Raw genomic sequence first — 17,873 nt, forward strand, 5'->3', positions numbered from 1 at the left:
AACCACCCTCTGGGATCAGACGCCTAAACCCCACGGCTTTCTCTAGCCTGAACTGAAATATTTATGCCAACATACAAATGCTTCAGATTTTTTAAAAACGGTGTCTGTGTCCAAACCCAGCACCCTAGTCCAGGGCCGACTCCTAGAAGTGCTTAATGAGGGTCTCCCTCTGCATCGTTAGAGACAGTGCCCACAGCCTCCCCAAGGCCAGGGACCCTCTACAGTCCTGGACTGGTGCAGTGGGAAGAGAAAACGGGCTTCCCTCCTGCAAGACACTCCCGCCCTTTGGGCCTCAGTTTTCCCACATAGCATGAGGGACTTCCAAGTGCTCTTCATGCTCAGGGTCCAACCCAAAGCCTCGCCCTCTACCCCCGGCAACCCCTGGGCACCACGAACACGCCGCAGGGCTCCCACTTACTGGGCAGCGATCTTGATGAACTTTTTCACCAGCTGAACTCGCTTACAGAGCTGGCTGCAAAGCAGGATCTCGGTGGCCACCCACAGCTGGACCTCATTGCATCTCTGCAGTAGGAGACTGAGATTCACAGTGTTCTCACTGCTTCCTGGTCGGCTAAAGGTGAAGTAAATCAGCTCTTGCTGTGGGAACAGAACCATCTTTTTAAGTCTGGATTTTTTTTTGGAGGGGGAGGTGGGGTTCATCACTATGGGGCAGTGCCTGGAGTCAGGAAGACTCATCTTCTTGGGTTCAAATCTGGCTGCAGACACTCACTAGCTATGTGACCCTGGGCAAGTCCCTTAATCCTGTGTGCCTTAGTCTCCTCATCTGTAAAATGAGCTGGAGGAAATGGCAAATCACTTCAGTATCTCTGCCCAGAAAGTCCCAAATGGCATCACAAAGAAGTAGACATGACTGAAATGATTGTTTAGCACCATGCAAGGCACATAGGATGCACTAAATAAATATTTGATCTATCTATCTATCTATCCATCCATCTATCTATCCATCTATCTATCCATCCATCTCCCTCTATCTTTCCCTCTCTAACCATCTGCCTATCTCTCTTTCTTTCTAGCTCTCTTTATCATCTACCTACCCATCCACCTGTATATCTACCTATCAGTCTCTTTCTCTCATGCAACCATCCGTCCATCCATCCATGTATATCTCTTTATCATGTATCTACCATCCATCTGTCTGTCTATCCATCCATCTATCCATCTATCCATCTCTCTCTCTCTCTCTCCATCTATCTATCAATCTATCTATCTCTCCATCCATCTCCCTCTATCTTTCTCTAATACAAGCATCCGTCCATCCATCCATGTATATCTCCTTATCATGTATCCACCATCCATCTGTCTATCCATCCATCCATCCATGCATCTATCCATCTATCTAGTCATCTAGTCATCTCTATTACTACCTACCTACACACCCAATTGTGTGTCTCACCATCCCTCCAACTATTCATCCATCCATCCATCTACATATGTCTGTAGGCACACATACACATGAACATATATATGTGGCAATTACCAAGCCTCACTCTGGCAGCCCCTACTAGCAAGTGGCCAAAGGCTTGGTTCCTTTCTCCCACACTCCTCTGGTACTTATGACACAGCCTCGGTCTTTTGCCACCCACAGAAAGGGCTCATGAAAGGAAGCTGGGCATTAAATGTTATATAGGCATGTACATATACACAAACACCTCTATGCATACATACCCTTGTACTATACACATTATATCCACATACACACATAACAACACATGTACACAATACACAAATATAGGGAGTGCATGTATGTTTGTATATGTATGTATACACAACATATACGCACACATGGTGCCTACATGTATACACATATCTACATATATATACTTGTGGCCACATATAATGGTATGCATAAGGGTAAACCCAGAGAAGGAAGTTCTGGTGGCTGAATTCTTGCCACAGCTTCTAAAGTCCAAGAAAAGAATATTCTTGCCACCAAAGTTCTTGACACTAGACACCTGGAGGATTTTATTCAAGGAAATAACCTCAAAGAAGAGCCCTTGGGACCAGGGGACCTCTCCGTCTGGCTTGCAGTTAAAAACATACCAGTGTGAGACGCCCAAAATCTGAGAGCAGGGCTGCCTCCGTTTTATTCTTTATACCCCTGGTGTTTTGCAGGGTAAAGCTTCCTTCCTTCCTCCTTCCCTCCCTTCCTTCTACTGGAAGGGATCTGAGAGACCACTGAATCTAAGCCTTGCTTAAGGTTATAGTGCCAGTAAGTGCCAAGGTAGAATTTGAACCCAGGTCCCCAAGATTATAGTCAGTGATTTGGCTACTGAACGTTCTAACAAAGATGGAGAGATTCGAGTAGAAATCTCTCCCTCCTGGCTTCCTTCAAGTCTACTACAACCTCACCTTCTGCATGAAAGCATTTCCCAGACCTCCTAACCTTGGAGTTTTCCCTCTGAGATCCTCTCCTTAGAGGACATGGAGGGGGGAGTGGAAACGTTCCAAAAGGAGATAGAAATGCTCCTCCTGAAAATTTTATTGATCTCTTGATGAGAATTTAAAGGGAGTGACAGAAAATGTTGGGTGATACTTAATCGAAAACCTCAAAAAAATATGATACAAATGTTAGCTCATATCATGTCTCTTCTTGCACTCTCCATTGCGGGCACGATGGTTATTTGCCATATAAATGGCATCCCTTCTGCTGCCTCCTTGACTCAGCCCCGGTGTTCTCTGTTCGGCTATGCTTTCCCTCCTCAGGTAGGTCTCTTAGCATCCCTAACTTCCTTCAAAGCACAGCTGAGGGCCATCTCGTACAACTCTCCTGACGGATCCCCTTATTTTGGGGCTCTCTCCTTCTTGAAGTTTACTGGCCATACATTACTTATCAGCACTCAGACGGCAGGACCCCTTTTTTTGTTTGTTTCATCTCTGTATATCCAGTGCCAAGGAAAGCATCTAACATACCATAGATGCTCAATGAGTATTTGCTGAATAATACTGAGAATATTTCAAATGAGGACCAGCCTGGAAGATCCCTTCCAAGTCTTCTAAAACTTTATGCTGCCTTTTGTCTTCCTTCAACTCCACAAATACCTATTCTGTGGCCACTACAGGATGGGCACCCAGGAGCCACGCCAAAGGTCTGGCAAAGTTCCTTTCACCGACCATCTTTTCCCACGAGCTCTCACCTCATGAATCGAGTTGAACAGGCTCCAGTCAAAGTTCATTAATTCCATGGCCAGGTCCCACGTGTTCATTCCCAAGATCCTCAGCGACCTTTGCTGGGACTCCTCACTCTCCACCAGCGGGCTCTAAATGGATGGGCAGAAGTCAAAGGATCCTGAGCAACTCCCAAATGTTTTTTTGGGTTTTTTTTGCTAAATTAGTTACTCTACGGAGGCCCTGACAATAATCCTCGATGAGTGCACTTAATATTTCTTCCCGTCCGTTCACCTTCGATGAGTTACAACCTATTTGGGAAATAGGCTCAGAAGCCGGAGTCTGCGATCAATGATTTCTGATTGAATTAGCCCCTGTCTCCCACGCAATATAAAATCTGATTATAGGCCCGGCCCCTGGAGTAAAATAATAAAAGCAAAAGCCCTGAAATCGCTCTCGCTCCTCAACGGCATGCGTATGCAGGGCCACTAGGGAGAGGGGAAAAGCAACAAAAGGGATGCCACGGGCCACGTCCACAAGCCCTACGTGGCTTGTACATGGAGTCCATCTCCTATTCTTTACCTGCTATGAACAAGGACAAACTCTATGAAAAGGCCAATGGCTTGGGACGCGTAAAGAAAGAGGGGACCATAGAATAGAAAACTGGTACTAAAATTCGTTGTGTGTGTCTGAGCTGTTTACAAGGGCTCGTCAGACATGGGGTTGGGTCATTTTCTCTAGACGACAGAAAAGTGCCTTTTCTTGCCTCTGCTCCTCCCTGCCCTGCCCCAAGCGTGAGCTTTATGGTGATTGTACCGCCCTGAAATTTGACAGAGAAAATGAATTAGAGGAAACCAAAAAGTCGTCTAAATATCTTATTCTGGCTGAGAATACTTCTGGGGCCCCTTTCCAGAGCTGTTGACTATCAGCAAATCCCAACACTGCCTCTCCTATAAAGGACCTTGTCCCTGGGCTTTCCCAGTTACCAGTCATTATCAATCAATCAATCAATCAATCAGCAAACATTCACTTAGCACCTACCACGTACCAGACTCTGTGCTAGATATTAAGCAATCATTGACTGGTTTTTTTTTGTTTGTTTATTTTACATGGAAATAAAAAAAAATTGCTGGCTGGGCAGGATTTGTTTTTTCTATTTGTATTCGTTGTGCCTGGTGCCTTGCCTGATACACAGGAAGCCTCTGCTACATGCTCTCTGAATGAAGAAATTCATTCTCATCTAGAAAGTGCATCATTTTTATTTTCGAAAGTTCTTTTACATAAAAAGGATTTCTAGAGAAGAGACTTTCCAAAATGGAGCTCTCCTGGTCGTGCTTTCATTCCGTGAGCTCTTTTCTCTTTTTTTTTAAGTGTCTTCTATGTGCTAGGCTTTGGGGACGCAAATCCGCTCACATTCTATTGGGCGAAATGTCATGAGCAGATAAACACAAGAAAATTGGAGGAGCAAGAGAGCATGGATGCCTTGGGGGATTCCGACAGGCTGCTGCTTCTCAAGGCACAGGACAAAATTTCCCTGAAGAATTGGCTGGCTATTCAGCAGCTGTGTAATGTCCCCTCTACAGAGATTTCCAACGGGACCGGAGAGCCAATGGGGACGTTGAGTCCACAGTACCCTTCAGTGCTGCCCATTTCGCCTCTGCCATATGCAATTATGAAATAACTGGAGTGTGCTGTTGGCCTTTTACAGACCTTGTCATTTCCTTCCCTGGGTGATCCCAGGGTTAATGCTGCTCAGAGTCCCGTGATATCATGCCCCCCCTTAGACATACAGCTTCCTCGGCACTTTTCCTGCCCGCAAAGTTTGTCTGCTGTCCCCTTCCTCCAGGACACTACTTACTCTGTTTTCCAAAAGGATAAACTATTGGGTTAGCAGCAACACATTTACGCATTCTGGAAACAAAGTTCCCAAGCCCAAAGGGGCAGGAACAGAGAGAAAACTGCTTGGGCAGTCAGACCCAAGCCTCACTGGCCTGGAATGGGGCTCCTACCCCCAAGGTCATGGGAAGCCTCGAATAGGATAATATACACAAAGGCCAAGCTTGAGAGCACTTTGCCAACGTCTGCTATTACTGGATGACGAAACATCCGTTTTAAACCCATGGACCAATCACAAAAGCACTTTGGAATGGAAGCATCAACTTAAAAGATGTATTAAAAATTGTGTGTCGGCTAAGGCGGGGCTGGGGGGCTTGGGGGAAGAGGGAAAGAACATGAAAATGTAACTAGGAGAAAATATTCAAAATTTAAATTTAAAAAAGATACATTAAATTGTGGATTGAAATCTGAGACCCGGAGAATGCTAGAATTGGAAGGGCTTAGAGATGATGTTATTCAACTCCTTCATTTGACAGATGAAGAAACCGAGGCGCCAGGGAAGGAAAATGATTTGGCCGAGTTCCTTCCTGCCAATCTTTCTCATCACAGTAGGTCTGTAGGCTATAGGCCTGCCATGTCAGCCTGCATTGCTCACAGGAAGCCAGGGGACAGTTGAGTGAGAATCTTAGCAAGAATTGGGGAAAAAAAGCCAAGATCCAGCTTTCCTCAGCCTCCCAATTCTCCTTAACATCAGGAGACCCTTCATTCTCCTGCTTTTTAGAAAAACAAAACAAAATCCTTATGGTTCTATCTGATATTAAGAATTGGTTCTGAGGTAGAAGAGCGGGAAGGGCTAGGCAATTGGGGTTAAGAGACTTGCCCAAGGTCACACAGCTAGGAAGTGCCTGAGGCCAAATTTGAATCCAAGACCTCCAGTCTCCAGGCCTGGTGCTCTATCCACTGTGATACCTCGCTGCCCCAATCCTGCTGCTTTTTGTTTTGTTTTGTGTTTTTTTTTTTTAATTTTAAACCCTTAACTTCTGTGTATTGACTTATAGGTGGAAGATTGGTAAGGGTAGGCAATGGGAGTCAAGTGACTTGCCCAGGGTCACACGGGAAGTGGCTGAGGCCGGGTTTGAACCCAGGACCTCCTGTCTCTAGGCCTGACTCTCACTCCACTGAGCTACCCAGCTGCCCCTCCTGCTGCTTTTTAAACAGGAGACGGAGCTGCAAACCCTCTCTCCATGGTTGTTTCCCAGAATCCTGATGTTATAAATAAGTTAGAGGTATTAAATGAAAAGCCTAGAGACCCTCTTTTGCCCTGATGGCTGCCCAGGGTCCATTTCTGAGCCAGACTTCCCCAACTCGCCAGAGACTGGTGCTAGAATTCAGATCCCTGGGAAGGGTTCACCCCAAGAGCTAAGCTTCCTTCCTTTGTGGAGTGAGACTACGAAGAGCAGAGTTCAACGTGGCTAAGAAGGTGGCACATTGGCAAGCGACGATGGGAATCCAAGCTTATTCCCTGGACGACCTCTGGCAAATCCTTTCTCCTCTTGGGTCTCAGATCCCCGGTCTGCAAGGGGGCAGACCCTGGGCCCCCTCGGTGCTAAAACCCCTCAGATCATCAGGTCTCCTTTGGAGACAGGAACCCCAAGGACTATCTGTGAAATGCATGCGCCCGGTTTGAGCATTCGCTCCAGCTTTTTAATACGAGCCAGGACTGTCTCATTTGGGGCTTTGCCTTATTAGCCCCCACCACCTGGTAGGGGCTTACGAGAAGTTTGTTGATGACTTTTTTACTGGCCTTATCTTTGAAAGCACATTTGGAGAGAGTCATTTTCTTTTCTTTTTAATTTGACACAAGGGCTGAGGATTCTTACCAAAGTCTCTGACAGGTCCTTCCGGTAGACATAGATCCGACTCGATAGCTCGAGGGATTTGGAGATGGCCAAGTCATTTGGTTGCAGTTCATGCTTTTCTTTAAGAAAATCAAAAGAAACAGGATTGTGAGCAGAGTCATGACACTGGCAGAAACCATGTCCAAAGAGCAGCATCTCTCCCAGAGATACCTTGGAAAAGAACCTGATTGGAACAGGAAGTGTGGTCCGACACTCATGTTGGAACTCTGCTCGCTTGGATCCATCAGGCATTACGTTCCAGCTACAGAGAGCCAGAAGGTCTAAGGCACAGGAACCTGGGACCATCGGGGTTTGAGGGCTGGCATACAGTAAGCGCTTAATCAGTGCTTGTTCGTGATTGCTTCTAATGTACAAGTGAGTGTGTGTGTGACCATGGACAGGTCACTTCATCTTCTTGATGTCCTGGGAAACTCACTGACTGCAAAGGACAAAGAGTTCCATTGGGGGAGGGAGTTTGCATCCTGGGAGCTTCCCCCACCAAGGAAGTCACAGGTCCAGACTGCCAGCCCTCAGCACCTACCCCCTCCCAGCCAAAAACAAATCAACAAAATGGGCAAAAATCAGTGTGACCCTTCTGACGGGACCCCTGATCTCGACCCTCATTTCTGGGGATCTGCTCCATACATCTCCCACCAAAGGCTTTGTGACAGCTATTTTCCTCACTGAGGGGTCCAGAGGGTCCCCTTTCCCTGAGCCTTCCGAGGTAGAGATTGTGTTATGAGATGATTAAGGTCACTGGAAGTGGAGAAGTCAGGCCCAGACTACAAATAACTCCAGTCAAGATGACTAAAATGGGGAAGGGAGTCAGAGAGGGTAACAAAAGCCAGGGAAAGCTCAGAGAAGTGTTCTATTGTTCCTACTGGGAGGAGAGGGGTGTACATACCCCACCCCCTCGATTTACCCCAGAACATTTTATCTGACAGTAAAAATAGTTATTTAAGCAATATACCAGTGGGTGAAAGGAAAGTGAGGATCTGAATTCCAATTCTGCTTAACATGCAGCCTCTGTAAGTCACTTAATCTCTGTTTGCCTTAGTTTCCTTATCTATAAAATGAAGATAATAACAGCACCTGCCTCCTGGGCTTGTGGATCAATGGAGATACTAATTGTAAAGTGCTTAGCACAGTGCCTGGATGGTAGTAAGTGCTATGTGAGTTCTTGCTGTTATGATGCATCCATAGGTTAGGACCTACACTTCTAACATCCATTCAGGTAAAACTGAGGCTGGTGACCTATATACCCCCTAATTCTCTCTTCTCTCCCCCTCCTTCCTCTGCCTTTCTCTCTGTATGTCCCTGTCTTTCTCTGTCTGACTCTGTCCCTCTCTGTTTCTCCTCTCCCTCTCTGTCTGTCTGTCTGTCTATCTCTGTCTCTTACTGTCTCTCTTTCTCTTGTCTCTGTCTCTTTCTCTGTCTCTCTCTCTCTTGTCTCTTTCTCTATCCCTCTCTGTTTCTCCTCTCCTTCTCTCTTTCTCTCTCTGTCTGTCTCTGTCTCTTTCTGTTTCTCTGTTTCTCTTATCTCTCTCTCTGCCTCTTTCAGTCTTTCTCTTTCTCTCGTCTCCATCTCTGTCCCTCGGTTTCTCTCATTTTGAATCAGATGCTTCCCTCCCAGCTCAGGAGGTGTTTGCTTTTGTGTGTTTAAATTTTCACTTTGTTTCTTAAGTCAGCAAATGCGGTCTAGCTATTCATCAACAGAATTACCAAACTGTTGCTTGAATGTGGCCTTGAGGGAAAGGATGGAGAAGACCTGGGAGAGGAGAGAAACTTAAAGTGGATCCATCTTCGAGAATTTGATTTCTGGCTGGGGGCTTGAAGCCAAAGGAGAAAATGATTGGCTTATTTTAACCACTTCCCAGGCAGCAAGAATACATTTAAGGGGTTTCTAAAAATGAGGGAGGCTAAATATCTGGCATTGAGCTAGTTCTCCACCATTAGGGAACCAACTAGTTTAAAAGGAAGCCCTACCCCAAAGGGGAGGGGGCTAAGGGAGCGGCTAGAGAGAAAGTCATGCCCCAGGGGAGGGCTCAGCCTGCACAAAGGGCTGAAGAGAGTAAAAGTGACTGACTCCTTTTGACTCCTTTGTTTGCCTCCCTCCCAGCCACTCTTACAAAAGAGAGAGGACCAGGGGAAGAAAGAAAGGAGACCAAGAAAAGGGGGGAGACCAGAAATGGAGAAAGGGGAGAAGGAAGGGTGAAGGAGAAAGGTAGAAGGAGGAGAACAGAAGAGTGAAAGAAAGGGGGATGAAGAAAGGGAGAGGAGAAAAGGGGAGCAAGAAGCATTGAGGAAGGAATTAAGATAAGGAGGGAAAGAGGGAGACAGAGACAGAGAGAGAGAGAGACAGAGAGAGACAGAGAGAGAGAGACAGAGAGAGAGAGAGAGAGAAACAGAGAGAGAGAGAGAGAGAGAGACAGAGAGAGAGAGAGAGAGAGAAACAAGGAAAATGAGAGAATGAGGAGTCGAGAGAAAGGTTGGGAGAAGAGGAATGAAGAGCAGAAAAATGGGGGAAAGGGTAAGAAGACAGAAAGTATAAGGGAGGGAGTAAAAGGGGCAGAGAGGAGGGCAGGGAAGAGATGAGGGAGTTCTCCATTCTGGAGACACCTTCATTGCCCTAAAGGGAATTAAGCCAAGGTCACATTACCGGCAGGGCTTGTGTATTAAAAGGCTTTGCTTCTAGGAGGATAAACTACATGCAAAACAGATTCTTTTAATAGGCTGCACCACTAATAGATTTTAAATTACTCTACTTGGCGCAATGTGTGAGGCGCTTCTAGGGATGGGCCCTAATGTGTCTATGCATATTAGAAATCTATAAACCGCTGATGAGTCTAATCTAATGGGGGATGAAAGTGGCATTTCACAGCGTCCTACAGATATTGGGCAATAAAAGAGCCACTTATTAATTGCGAGATTCGCGGAGGACTCTCTGCCCGTGGAGAACCTGCCCGCTGCCCGCCCGCCTCCCGAAGCTCCTCCGGAGCACCTCCGTGGGGGGCCTCTCCAGGAAGCGCGGATACAGACAAATGGGGCCAGCCGAGCTCCCCTTTTCTCCACAGCGCCGCTCCCCGGCTGGGTAAAGAATGACGTCACATAGAAATTTGTCATCTAATTTTGCAGGCACTTAAAAGGAAATTAGCACGTGTCAGTGTCTGCTCGGAGAGATACACCGGCCGGCCGGTGTGACAAACGTGTCTGAAATCTATTATCGAAGGGGAAACCAGGCGGCCACTTCCCGCTCCGCACGGCACCGGTTCTAAGGCTTCTAAGGCGAGAGGGCAGAAGCCGGACCTGGGGAGGGGAGGGGCGGGGAGAAGCAGGGATTTCACTGACCTCAGCTGGGGCAAGATTAGAGGCATCAATTTGCATATGCAATTTGATTGGTTTGTTTCCTCCATCTCATTTGCCTCCAAGCAGTGAAACAATAGAAACTCACTAAACTGTCGGAGCATTGTTCAGAGCTCCCTCCATCCCCAGGCTTTCTCCTTCCAGGGAGACAATAGCAAAGGGCCCACAGCCGGGCCATCTTGGAGGCTGGATTTCCCCCCTTCGTCCCTCTGCTGTAACCTCCCAGACAACGTCAGTTGTTGCCCCTCCCAGAGTTAAAGCGGTTCCTTTGTGTTCTTCAGGAGTAATGAGCTATTAAAAAGGGTTGCAAGCAAAACAAAAGGCCAGAGACCCAGGGCTGGGGAAGGCACCGGGGAAAAGGAAGGGGCCTGGGCGGGTCACCCAGATCAATAGTGTCAGCTTGTAATCTGGCAGATTTTATTCAAGGGAGACAATGAGCCTTTCTGTGTAGCTACATAAATACGCACAGCAGAAAGGGCCAGTATGTATCTGAGGCAACATGGCCCAGGGAGTCTAACTACCCTGTTGGCCGTATTTTTTCCCTTTCATTTCATTAAAAAAACATTCCCGATCATTGGGCAGCCCCACTAGATGGTGTTCTCATATTCACATTCTTTCTCTTCTCTTCTCTTCTCTTCACTTCTCTTCTCTTCTCTTCTCTTCTCCTTCTCTCTCTCTCTCCTCTCCTCTCCTCTCCTCTCCTTGTTTCTCTCCCTCCCTCTTCCTCTCTCCCTTCCTCTTTCTCTCCCTCTCCCCTTCTCTTTCTCCCTCTCTCTCCCCTTCTCTTTCTCCCTCTCTCTCCCCCTCTTTTCCTTGTCTCCCTCTCTCTCTCCCCTCCTTCCTCCTCCCTCCTCTCTCTTTCTCTTTTTTCTGTCTCTCCTTATCCCCCCTCTTCTCCTCTCCCTCCTCTGTCTCTTTATTTCTCTCTCCTCTCTCTGTCTCTGTGTCTCTCTCTCTTTCTCTCTCCCTCAAGCAATGGCCCCCCTTCAGCAGTTTTCTGGGCTCATTTAACTATGAAAATGGAGGCGCTTCTCTAGGGTCTAAAACGGGAAGAGCTTTGCACTGTATTTCAGAGCCCTGGAGCGCCTTCCCTGGGTATTCCATTCTTGGGGGGGGGGGGAATTCAGCATCCAGCAGGACCCAAGAATTGGCTGTTGTCATGGAAACAAGGGGAGGAAACAGCCTTTCCTGGCTGCCATGGTCATCCTGGGGGGACCCAGAGGGGACCCCACCTTCCTACCAAGCACAGGAAATAACTTACCCCCTGAGAAGGTGACGGCCACCAGGGCCAGGTCGTCCTGGGCATGCTGGAGCTTCCCGGCCACAATCTTGAGGATCTCCTGAGCCGTGCTGGAAACCCCAGCCTTGACGCTGATGTACGAGTGCTCCGTGATGTACACGCGGCAGAAGACTGTAACCAAAGAGAGCCGAGTCAAGGGCAGCAACAGCGAGAGTTTCCCTGGCCAAGGCTCCCCGGCACGTTTGGCGCCCAGGCGGGCTTCTGTTCATTCACAGTCAGTCAATAAGCACGTAGTCAGCCCCTGCTGTGTGCCTGGCACCGGGCTAGGGACGGGGCCCTAAAGAAAGGCCCTCCGGAAGTCCAGAGGCAAACAGTGGAGACAGCATGGAAGCCACTATGGGCAAAGGAGACAGCAGACCTCGGAGGTGGGCCCCAGAGGGAGAGCCTAGCAGTAAGGGGGATTCGGGGAGGATTCCTGGACAAGGAAGTGGGGAGGGGGGAGATGAGGAGGGAGACCGGCCGGGGCGTGGGGGAATGGCCGGGCAAAATACATGGAAATGGGAAATGGAAGGCCTCGTGTGGGGAACAGCCACAGCCTGGGATCCAAGAGTACACGTGGGGGAGGAAGGTGTAAGAAGCCTGGAAAGGCAGGAGGAGGTGAGCTTATGCAGGGCCTTGAATGCCAAAAGAGGATTTTCTACTAGAAATGCCAGTTTGGGGAATGCAACTCCCTCCTCCGCATAATGGATCGTAAGTGTGAGGCACGTCGGGGTTCCTCCTGCGTTACTCGACACGCTCCCTGGCTGTGTGGCTCTGGCCGAGGGTCACTCAGACTGGACCTCAGGCCACTTTCTAAGAGTCCGGGTTGGAGAGAAGACGCCGAGTCGTGTGTGTGTGTGTGTGTGTGTGTGTGTGTGTGTGTGTGTGTGTGTGTGTGTGTTCCCTGTGAGATCACCTCCTCCAGCCAGGCGCCGCGCTGGTGAAGACTGACCAGATCATGGACTGAAAGGCTGGAGGTCGCACGCAGGAAGCGCTTTCCCGCCTTGTTTTACAGATGAGGAAACTGAGGCCCAGAAGTGGAAACAGCGGGACAGTGAGCTAAAAAGGGGACTAGAGGAAGCTCCCTGCCTGACACGGGTCTGCCTCTTGCCCTCGAGCCCTGCCTGGGTCCTGGGGCGTTCGGGGACTTTCGGGCCAAACTCTAGGGCTCAAAGCCTCATTTTTCTGCCCGACTGCCTGACCCGTGAATGACCGGGTGGTAGAAAGCCCTGTGGAGGGCTGATGGATGTTGCCTTGTGGGCGGCCCCTTCTCCATAACCTCCATGAATTACACGGTCCCCAGTCAGCAGCTCTGGCCGCCTCAGCCCAGGGCCATTGGGGTGTTCGGGGCCGCCAGCCCCATTTCAGTAGCTCACGAGCGCTGCCGACCGCTGGCTGGCCTCTCGGCCTCCTTCTCGGCCCTTCTTTGGCCCTTCTGCACCGATTCTGCACTGAGCTGAGGGAGTCTCTGTAAACCCCACCAGGGTTTCGCCAGCGGAGGAGCAAATAAGACTCCCACAGGGTGTCCTTCCAGATATCTGCCTCCCCCAAACCGCCGAGAGTGCAGCGATTTGTCTGACTCCTGGCCCAGCACCGGAGCCTCCGAGGCTGGGCCCATCCGCCTGGGCTGGGCCTGGGCTGCTTCACATTCGCCTCAAGGACTTGGGAAAAGGCAGCCTGGGGAGCCAATGGGCCCTGGCTGACCGGAGGCTGGGAGGGCGGCTGGCGGCCGAAGGCACAGGAGCAGCTCCCAGAGAGCTCCGAGGGTGAGAACGTGGGGCCACCTGGAGCCAGAGAAGGTTCACTAGGGAGGAAGGGACCGTCTTCCACCTGAATGCAGAAGCACCAGCTCCACCTGCAGGAGAGGAGGGAGGAGCGGCCCTCGCTGGGGAAAGGCCCAGCCCTCTGAGGGAGGCGCGAGGTCCCTGGGAGCCAGCTGGGTGGCAGAGGGCGGCCCAACGGGCAGCCTGCAGCCCGTGCTGGGAGGCCCAGGAAGGGAGGGGCTGGAGAGCCCCCCCCGGCCCCTGCAGAGGCCGAGGCTTTGTGTTGAGTGCCGGACAGCAGGTTTTTGGAAAGATGCTGAGAAGAGGGGCCTTGGGTAAGTGCAGAGAGGTGAGAGGGGAGGCAGGGATGGAGGAGAGGCGGGAGGGACAGGAGGCAGAGAGGGCAGAGCCAGGAGGAGCGGGGAAGGATCCTGATCCTTACAGCCGTCCCAAGCAACAAGGAGACCACACTAAAAACCAGCCGCTGAAGGGCCAATGGCCGGGGACCTGGAGAGGGAGGCCGCTTCCCTGGACAGCCTGTCGTCCATCTACTTCAAAGAGAGAAAAGGAGCGTCTAATCCTCCCAATGCCCTGCTCGAATCCTCCAAGCGTCCCTGTCTCTTGATGGACAAGCCCGAACCCCGAAGGGCCCTGGGGAGAAAAGCCCGGCTCCTGGGGGTCAGGGATCAGCCCTTCACCCTGGGCCCGAGAGAGCCGGGCGGCCTGGGCTCCTCGGCCTGGCCGGCCGCATCGCTGACATAACACTGTCTGACAACGGCCTGTTTCCGTCCTCGTCAGGGGATTTGCCGGGGCTGACGTGTGGATGAAAAAAGGCCGTCGTCGTCCCCTGGAAAATGGAGTTTTCCAGCAAGCCCACAAATCAATGCATACAAGATCTGTTTACAGCTCATTAACTAGACTAGAGAGAACAAGAGCCGAGAGGCCGTGAAACAGCATCAGGCTGGGAGCCGCCGGGCCCAGGGACGTGTCCTGGCAAGGATCAGCCTGGGCAGCCGCGAGAGAGAGTCCGGCGTGGGGATGACCGTCCGGCCTCCGGGAAAGCTCTCCAGAGCCCCTGAGGCCCGGCTTTACGAGGGGGATTCTAGAGGGGTGATAATGGCTGGCATCATCGGCAACCACAGGGACTCCAGAGGCAGAGGGACCTCCCGGAGGAGGAAGCCCCTTCTCCCAATGCCCAGCGGCCACTTCTCTCTAACAACAGCCTTCAAGAACCGGCCGGGACCCTGAGACATTGAGAGTCGAACCCAGGACCTCACTGCTACGACGTGCCTGTCAGAGGCTAAAATAAAGCCCCAGGCTCAGGGACTCGGGGGGCTCCCACCCTCCTGTGTGGCTTTGGCTCTTATCTCAAGAGCCACGTTCATGTTTCTCCTTATGAAAATGGAAGTAATGCCAGGAAAATGCAAAGCATCCTCCGGTCCTCCAAGGCATCCTCCGGTCCTCCAAGGCATCTTCCGGTCCTCCAAGGCATCCTCCGGTCCTCCAAGGCATCCTCCGGTCCTCCAAGGCATCCTCTGGTCCTCCAAGGCATCCTCTGGTCCTCCAAGGCATCCTCTGGTCCTCCAAGGCATCCTCCGGTCCTCCAAAGCATCCTCCGGTCCTCCAGACCCCCGCAGGCTCTGCTGCTCTCTTGGCCCTTCTGTGCCCCCGCTAAGGAGGCTGGGACACTCATCCCTTCCGCAGGATGCTCAGGCACTGGCGCTGAGGGCACCTTCCATCTGGGACCCTCCCCATCTCCTCATTCCCAGGCTGCCCAGACCCTCCACAGCTCGGGGGCTTCCTCGTCCTTGTTTTCTTAGAGGCTCCGCTCAGGGGCCACCTCCTCCCTGAGGCCCTCCCAGCTGCTCCCGGGGATCTATGTGCATCCTCACTCTGGCACGTGCTTTTCCTCGAGGAATGGAAGCTTCTCGAGGACAGGAACGGCGTCCCTTCCCCGTCTTTGTAAGCCCTCCGTCGGCCACCGTGCCCGAGCCAGAGCAGGCGCTCCCAGGGGCAGTTGGTGACAGAATGCTGGACCCTCATCTCAGGGAGGGGCCTCCTGAACAGAGAGCTAGGTCTGGAGCCAGGAAGGCCTGAGCTCAAATTTGAACCCAGACACCAGCTGTGTGGCCCTGGGCAAGTCATTTCATCCCCATCTGCCTCCATTTCCCCAACTATAAAACGGGGATAATAACAGCCTCTACCTCAGGGCTGTGGTGAGGATCAAAGGAGATCGAACTCATAAAAGACTTGCCGTAATGCCAGGCACACAGTAAGCGCCACATAAATGCGAGCTGCTGCCTCGTGATCCCTGGGCATCTCTCTTGGGCCAGCAGAAGCTCCCGGCACGGGGGTGCTTCCCTTCTGGCTCTGTCACCCCATCTCCCGGCACGGTCCTGGCAGGAGCATCCCAAAGAGAGAAAACCGGCTCTGCCGCTTCTCTGCCTCCCAGGCTTAGCTCCGTGCCCGGCACACAGTAAGTGCCCAATTAACGCACGATGCCTGCTCGATGGAATGGAAAGAACCAGGTTCGAGTCTCGGCAGACCCTTCCCACCTGTATTACCCTGGGAGTATCGCTTCATTTCTCTCAGCCTCAGTTTCCTGATCTGTCCAAGGGGGAAACCATTGTGGATCATCTATAGAGCCTATAGATAACATATAACCCGTCACCTATAGGTTATAAATAAAGCCATCAGCTGGAGAGAATATATAACCCGTCACCTATAGATCCTAGAGGACGCCCAGCCCACAGAGCAGACACCAGCAGGCTGAGCTAGAGGTGACCCAGAGCCATCTTCTATAAACCATAAACCCCACGTTCTGGGTAACAGAGTCAGTCCTTCCTTCTCTCTCGCCCAGAGCCACGGACATCCGAGCGAGAACGTGCTGGCGGTATCCCTCCCCCTCCCCGCGGCCATCCGGTCCCCCCCTCCTTACTCACTTTCCTCCGTTTCCCCCACGGTCCCTCGGTGCTGGAGCCAATTCTCCTTAAGACTAAATTGGTGGAAAAGGGCTTTATTCTGTGGAGGAAGAGAAAAGGGCGATGAAGGGGTGTGCCGGCCCTCTGGAAATCCCGGGCGGCTTCCAAGAAGAAGCGGGGGGGGGGGGGGTCTTTGCCTTCAGCAGGAACGCACCCGGCTCGTCTCAGAGCAGGGAGGTGCCCAGTGAGCCCAAGCAGAGGTGGGGAGCCTGAGCCGAGCAGCCTGGGGGCCCCTGGCTCCCCCCGCCCCCCCGGCAGCCGAGGGCTGGACTCTGTGCCTGGCAGTGCCCGACCTTGTCTATGACGATCCCAGAGCGAGGGAGCTCTTTGCCCAGCCCCAGCCCCAGCCCCAGCCCGGCTCCTGATGGGCGTTCTGACACGAGGATCTCCCAGTCACTACATTTCCAAGGAGGCACCTGAGGTAGCTCCGTGCAGGGGTCCTCGCTCTGGGGCTGGGGAGGACCTCAAAGGCCCCCTGGGGAGCTGCCACGTGCAGGGGACAGAGCGGGGGATTCAGAGGGGAAGGCTTGAGTGTACATTCTCAGACATCCGCCGGCTGGGTGACCCTGGGCAAGTCATTTCCCCTCTCTCAGCCTCCGTTTCCCCATCTGTAACTTGGGAGTGATGCTCACAGCAGCTACCCCCGGGGCTGTTCTATGTGTGGAGCTTTGCTGACCTTCCATGTAAATGCCAGTTATCCCCACGTGGTTGTTATTGCTGTGATCTATCCCACTCCCTCATCTACAGCTGAAGGGGGACGTGGCCAAGCCCTGGAGATGGGGCTCGAAGCCGGCTCCTCTTTCCCTTCTGTGCCTGGGCAAATCGAGGGCCACACCGTGAAGGGAGCCTCTTTTTCTGCCTTCCTCCCACCTCCCCCATCTGGATGGGGGTACACTCAGGCTGGCGGGCATTTCTGTGCCGGCTGACCCTCGCGCCCTCAAAGCCACGCCAAAGCCCACCCGAGTCCTCCTAACTGGGAGCGAAGCTGGCCCTGAGGCCGGATGGACACGTCCCTAGAGAGGGCCGGGGCCGACGGCTCGGCAGGCTCCACTCCCACCATGATCCAGGCCAGGGCGGGTCGGGCCCACGTCCCCCTACGGCGAGCCCACGGGAGTGCCACCTGATCTGCCCCAGCAAAGCCGGGAGGAGCAAAGAACGGGGAGGCGCAGCCTTGTGGCAGGCCAGGCCAGGGCAGCGGGGGAGGCTTCCTCGGGTGCACCCCCTAATTCAGACGTGGAAAGCGTCCCCCTTACCTTTCGGTGTGGCGAGTATTCATCCACAGTGCTGAAATCAGAAGGTACAACGTCAGGCTTGGCTCGGAGAAAGAGGACAGAGAGCGCCCACCCAGGACCCCCCATGCCAGGTAGGCATTGTGCCCCCCCCCCGAGAGATGCCCCTCCACCCCCCCAGCACACTCAGGAGTTAATCCTGTCCTCTCACTGGCAGCAGGAAGAGAAGAGACTCCCTGCGGAATGGTGCCAAGATGGGATTCAGTCAAAGGAGGAGCTGAGTTCTAATCTAATCCGAGTTTTGTTTTTAAACCCTCACCTTCCTTCTTAGAATCAATACTGTGTATTAGTTCCAAGGCAGAACTCTGCAGCTCATGATCAATGGGACTTTTGCCTCC

General features: G+C 51.9%; 1 protein-coding gene across 2 annotated transcripts in view; it reads right to left on the reverse strand.

Annotated features, from left to right (window-relative positions):
• The window catches only part of RAPGEF5 (Rap guanine nucleotide exchange factor 5), an 87,254-nt gene that overhangs the window by 24,375 nt on the left and 45,006 nt on the right, over positions 1-17,873 (reverse strand). For both annotated transcript variants that reach the window (XM_044677668.1, XM_044677669.1), the window contains exons 5-10: positions 17,500-17,530; positions 16,208-16,286; positions 11,485-11,634; positions 6,843-6,940; positions 3,156-3,278; positions 419-597 (exon numbers count right to left, since the gene is read on the reverse strand). In XM_044677668.1, coding sequence (XP_044533603.1) covers positions 419-597; positions 3,156-3,278; positions 6,843-6,940; positions 11,485-11,634; positions 16,208-16,286; positions 17,500-17,530 — 660 coding nt within the window. The remainder of the gene's footprint in view (positions 1-418; positions 598-3,155; positions 3,279-6,842; positions 6,941-11,484; positions 11,635-16,207; positions 16,287-17,499; positions 17,531-17,873) is intronic.

Source organism: Gracilinanus agilis, chromosome 5, assembly GCF_016433145.1.
Source record: "Gracilinanus agilis isolate LMUSP501 chromosome 5, AgileGrace, whole genome shotgun sequence".
Classification (NCBI taxonomy): Eukaryota; Metazoa; Chordata; class Mammalia; order Didelphimorphia; family Didelphidae; genus Gracilinanus; species Gracilinanus agilis.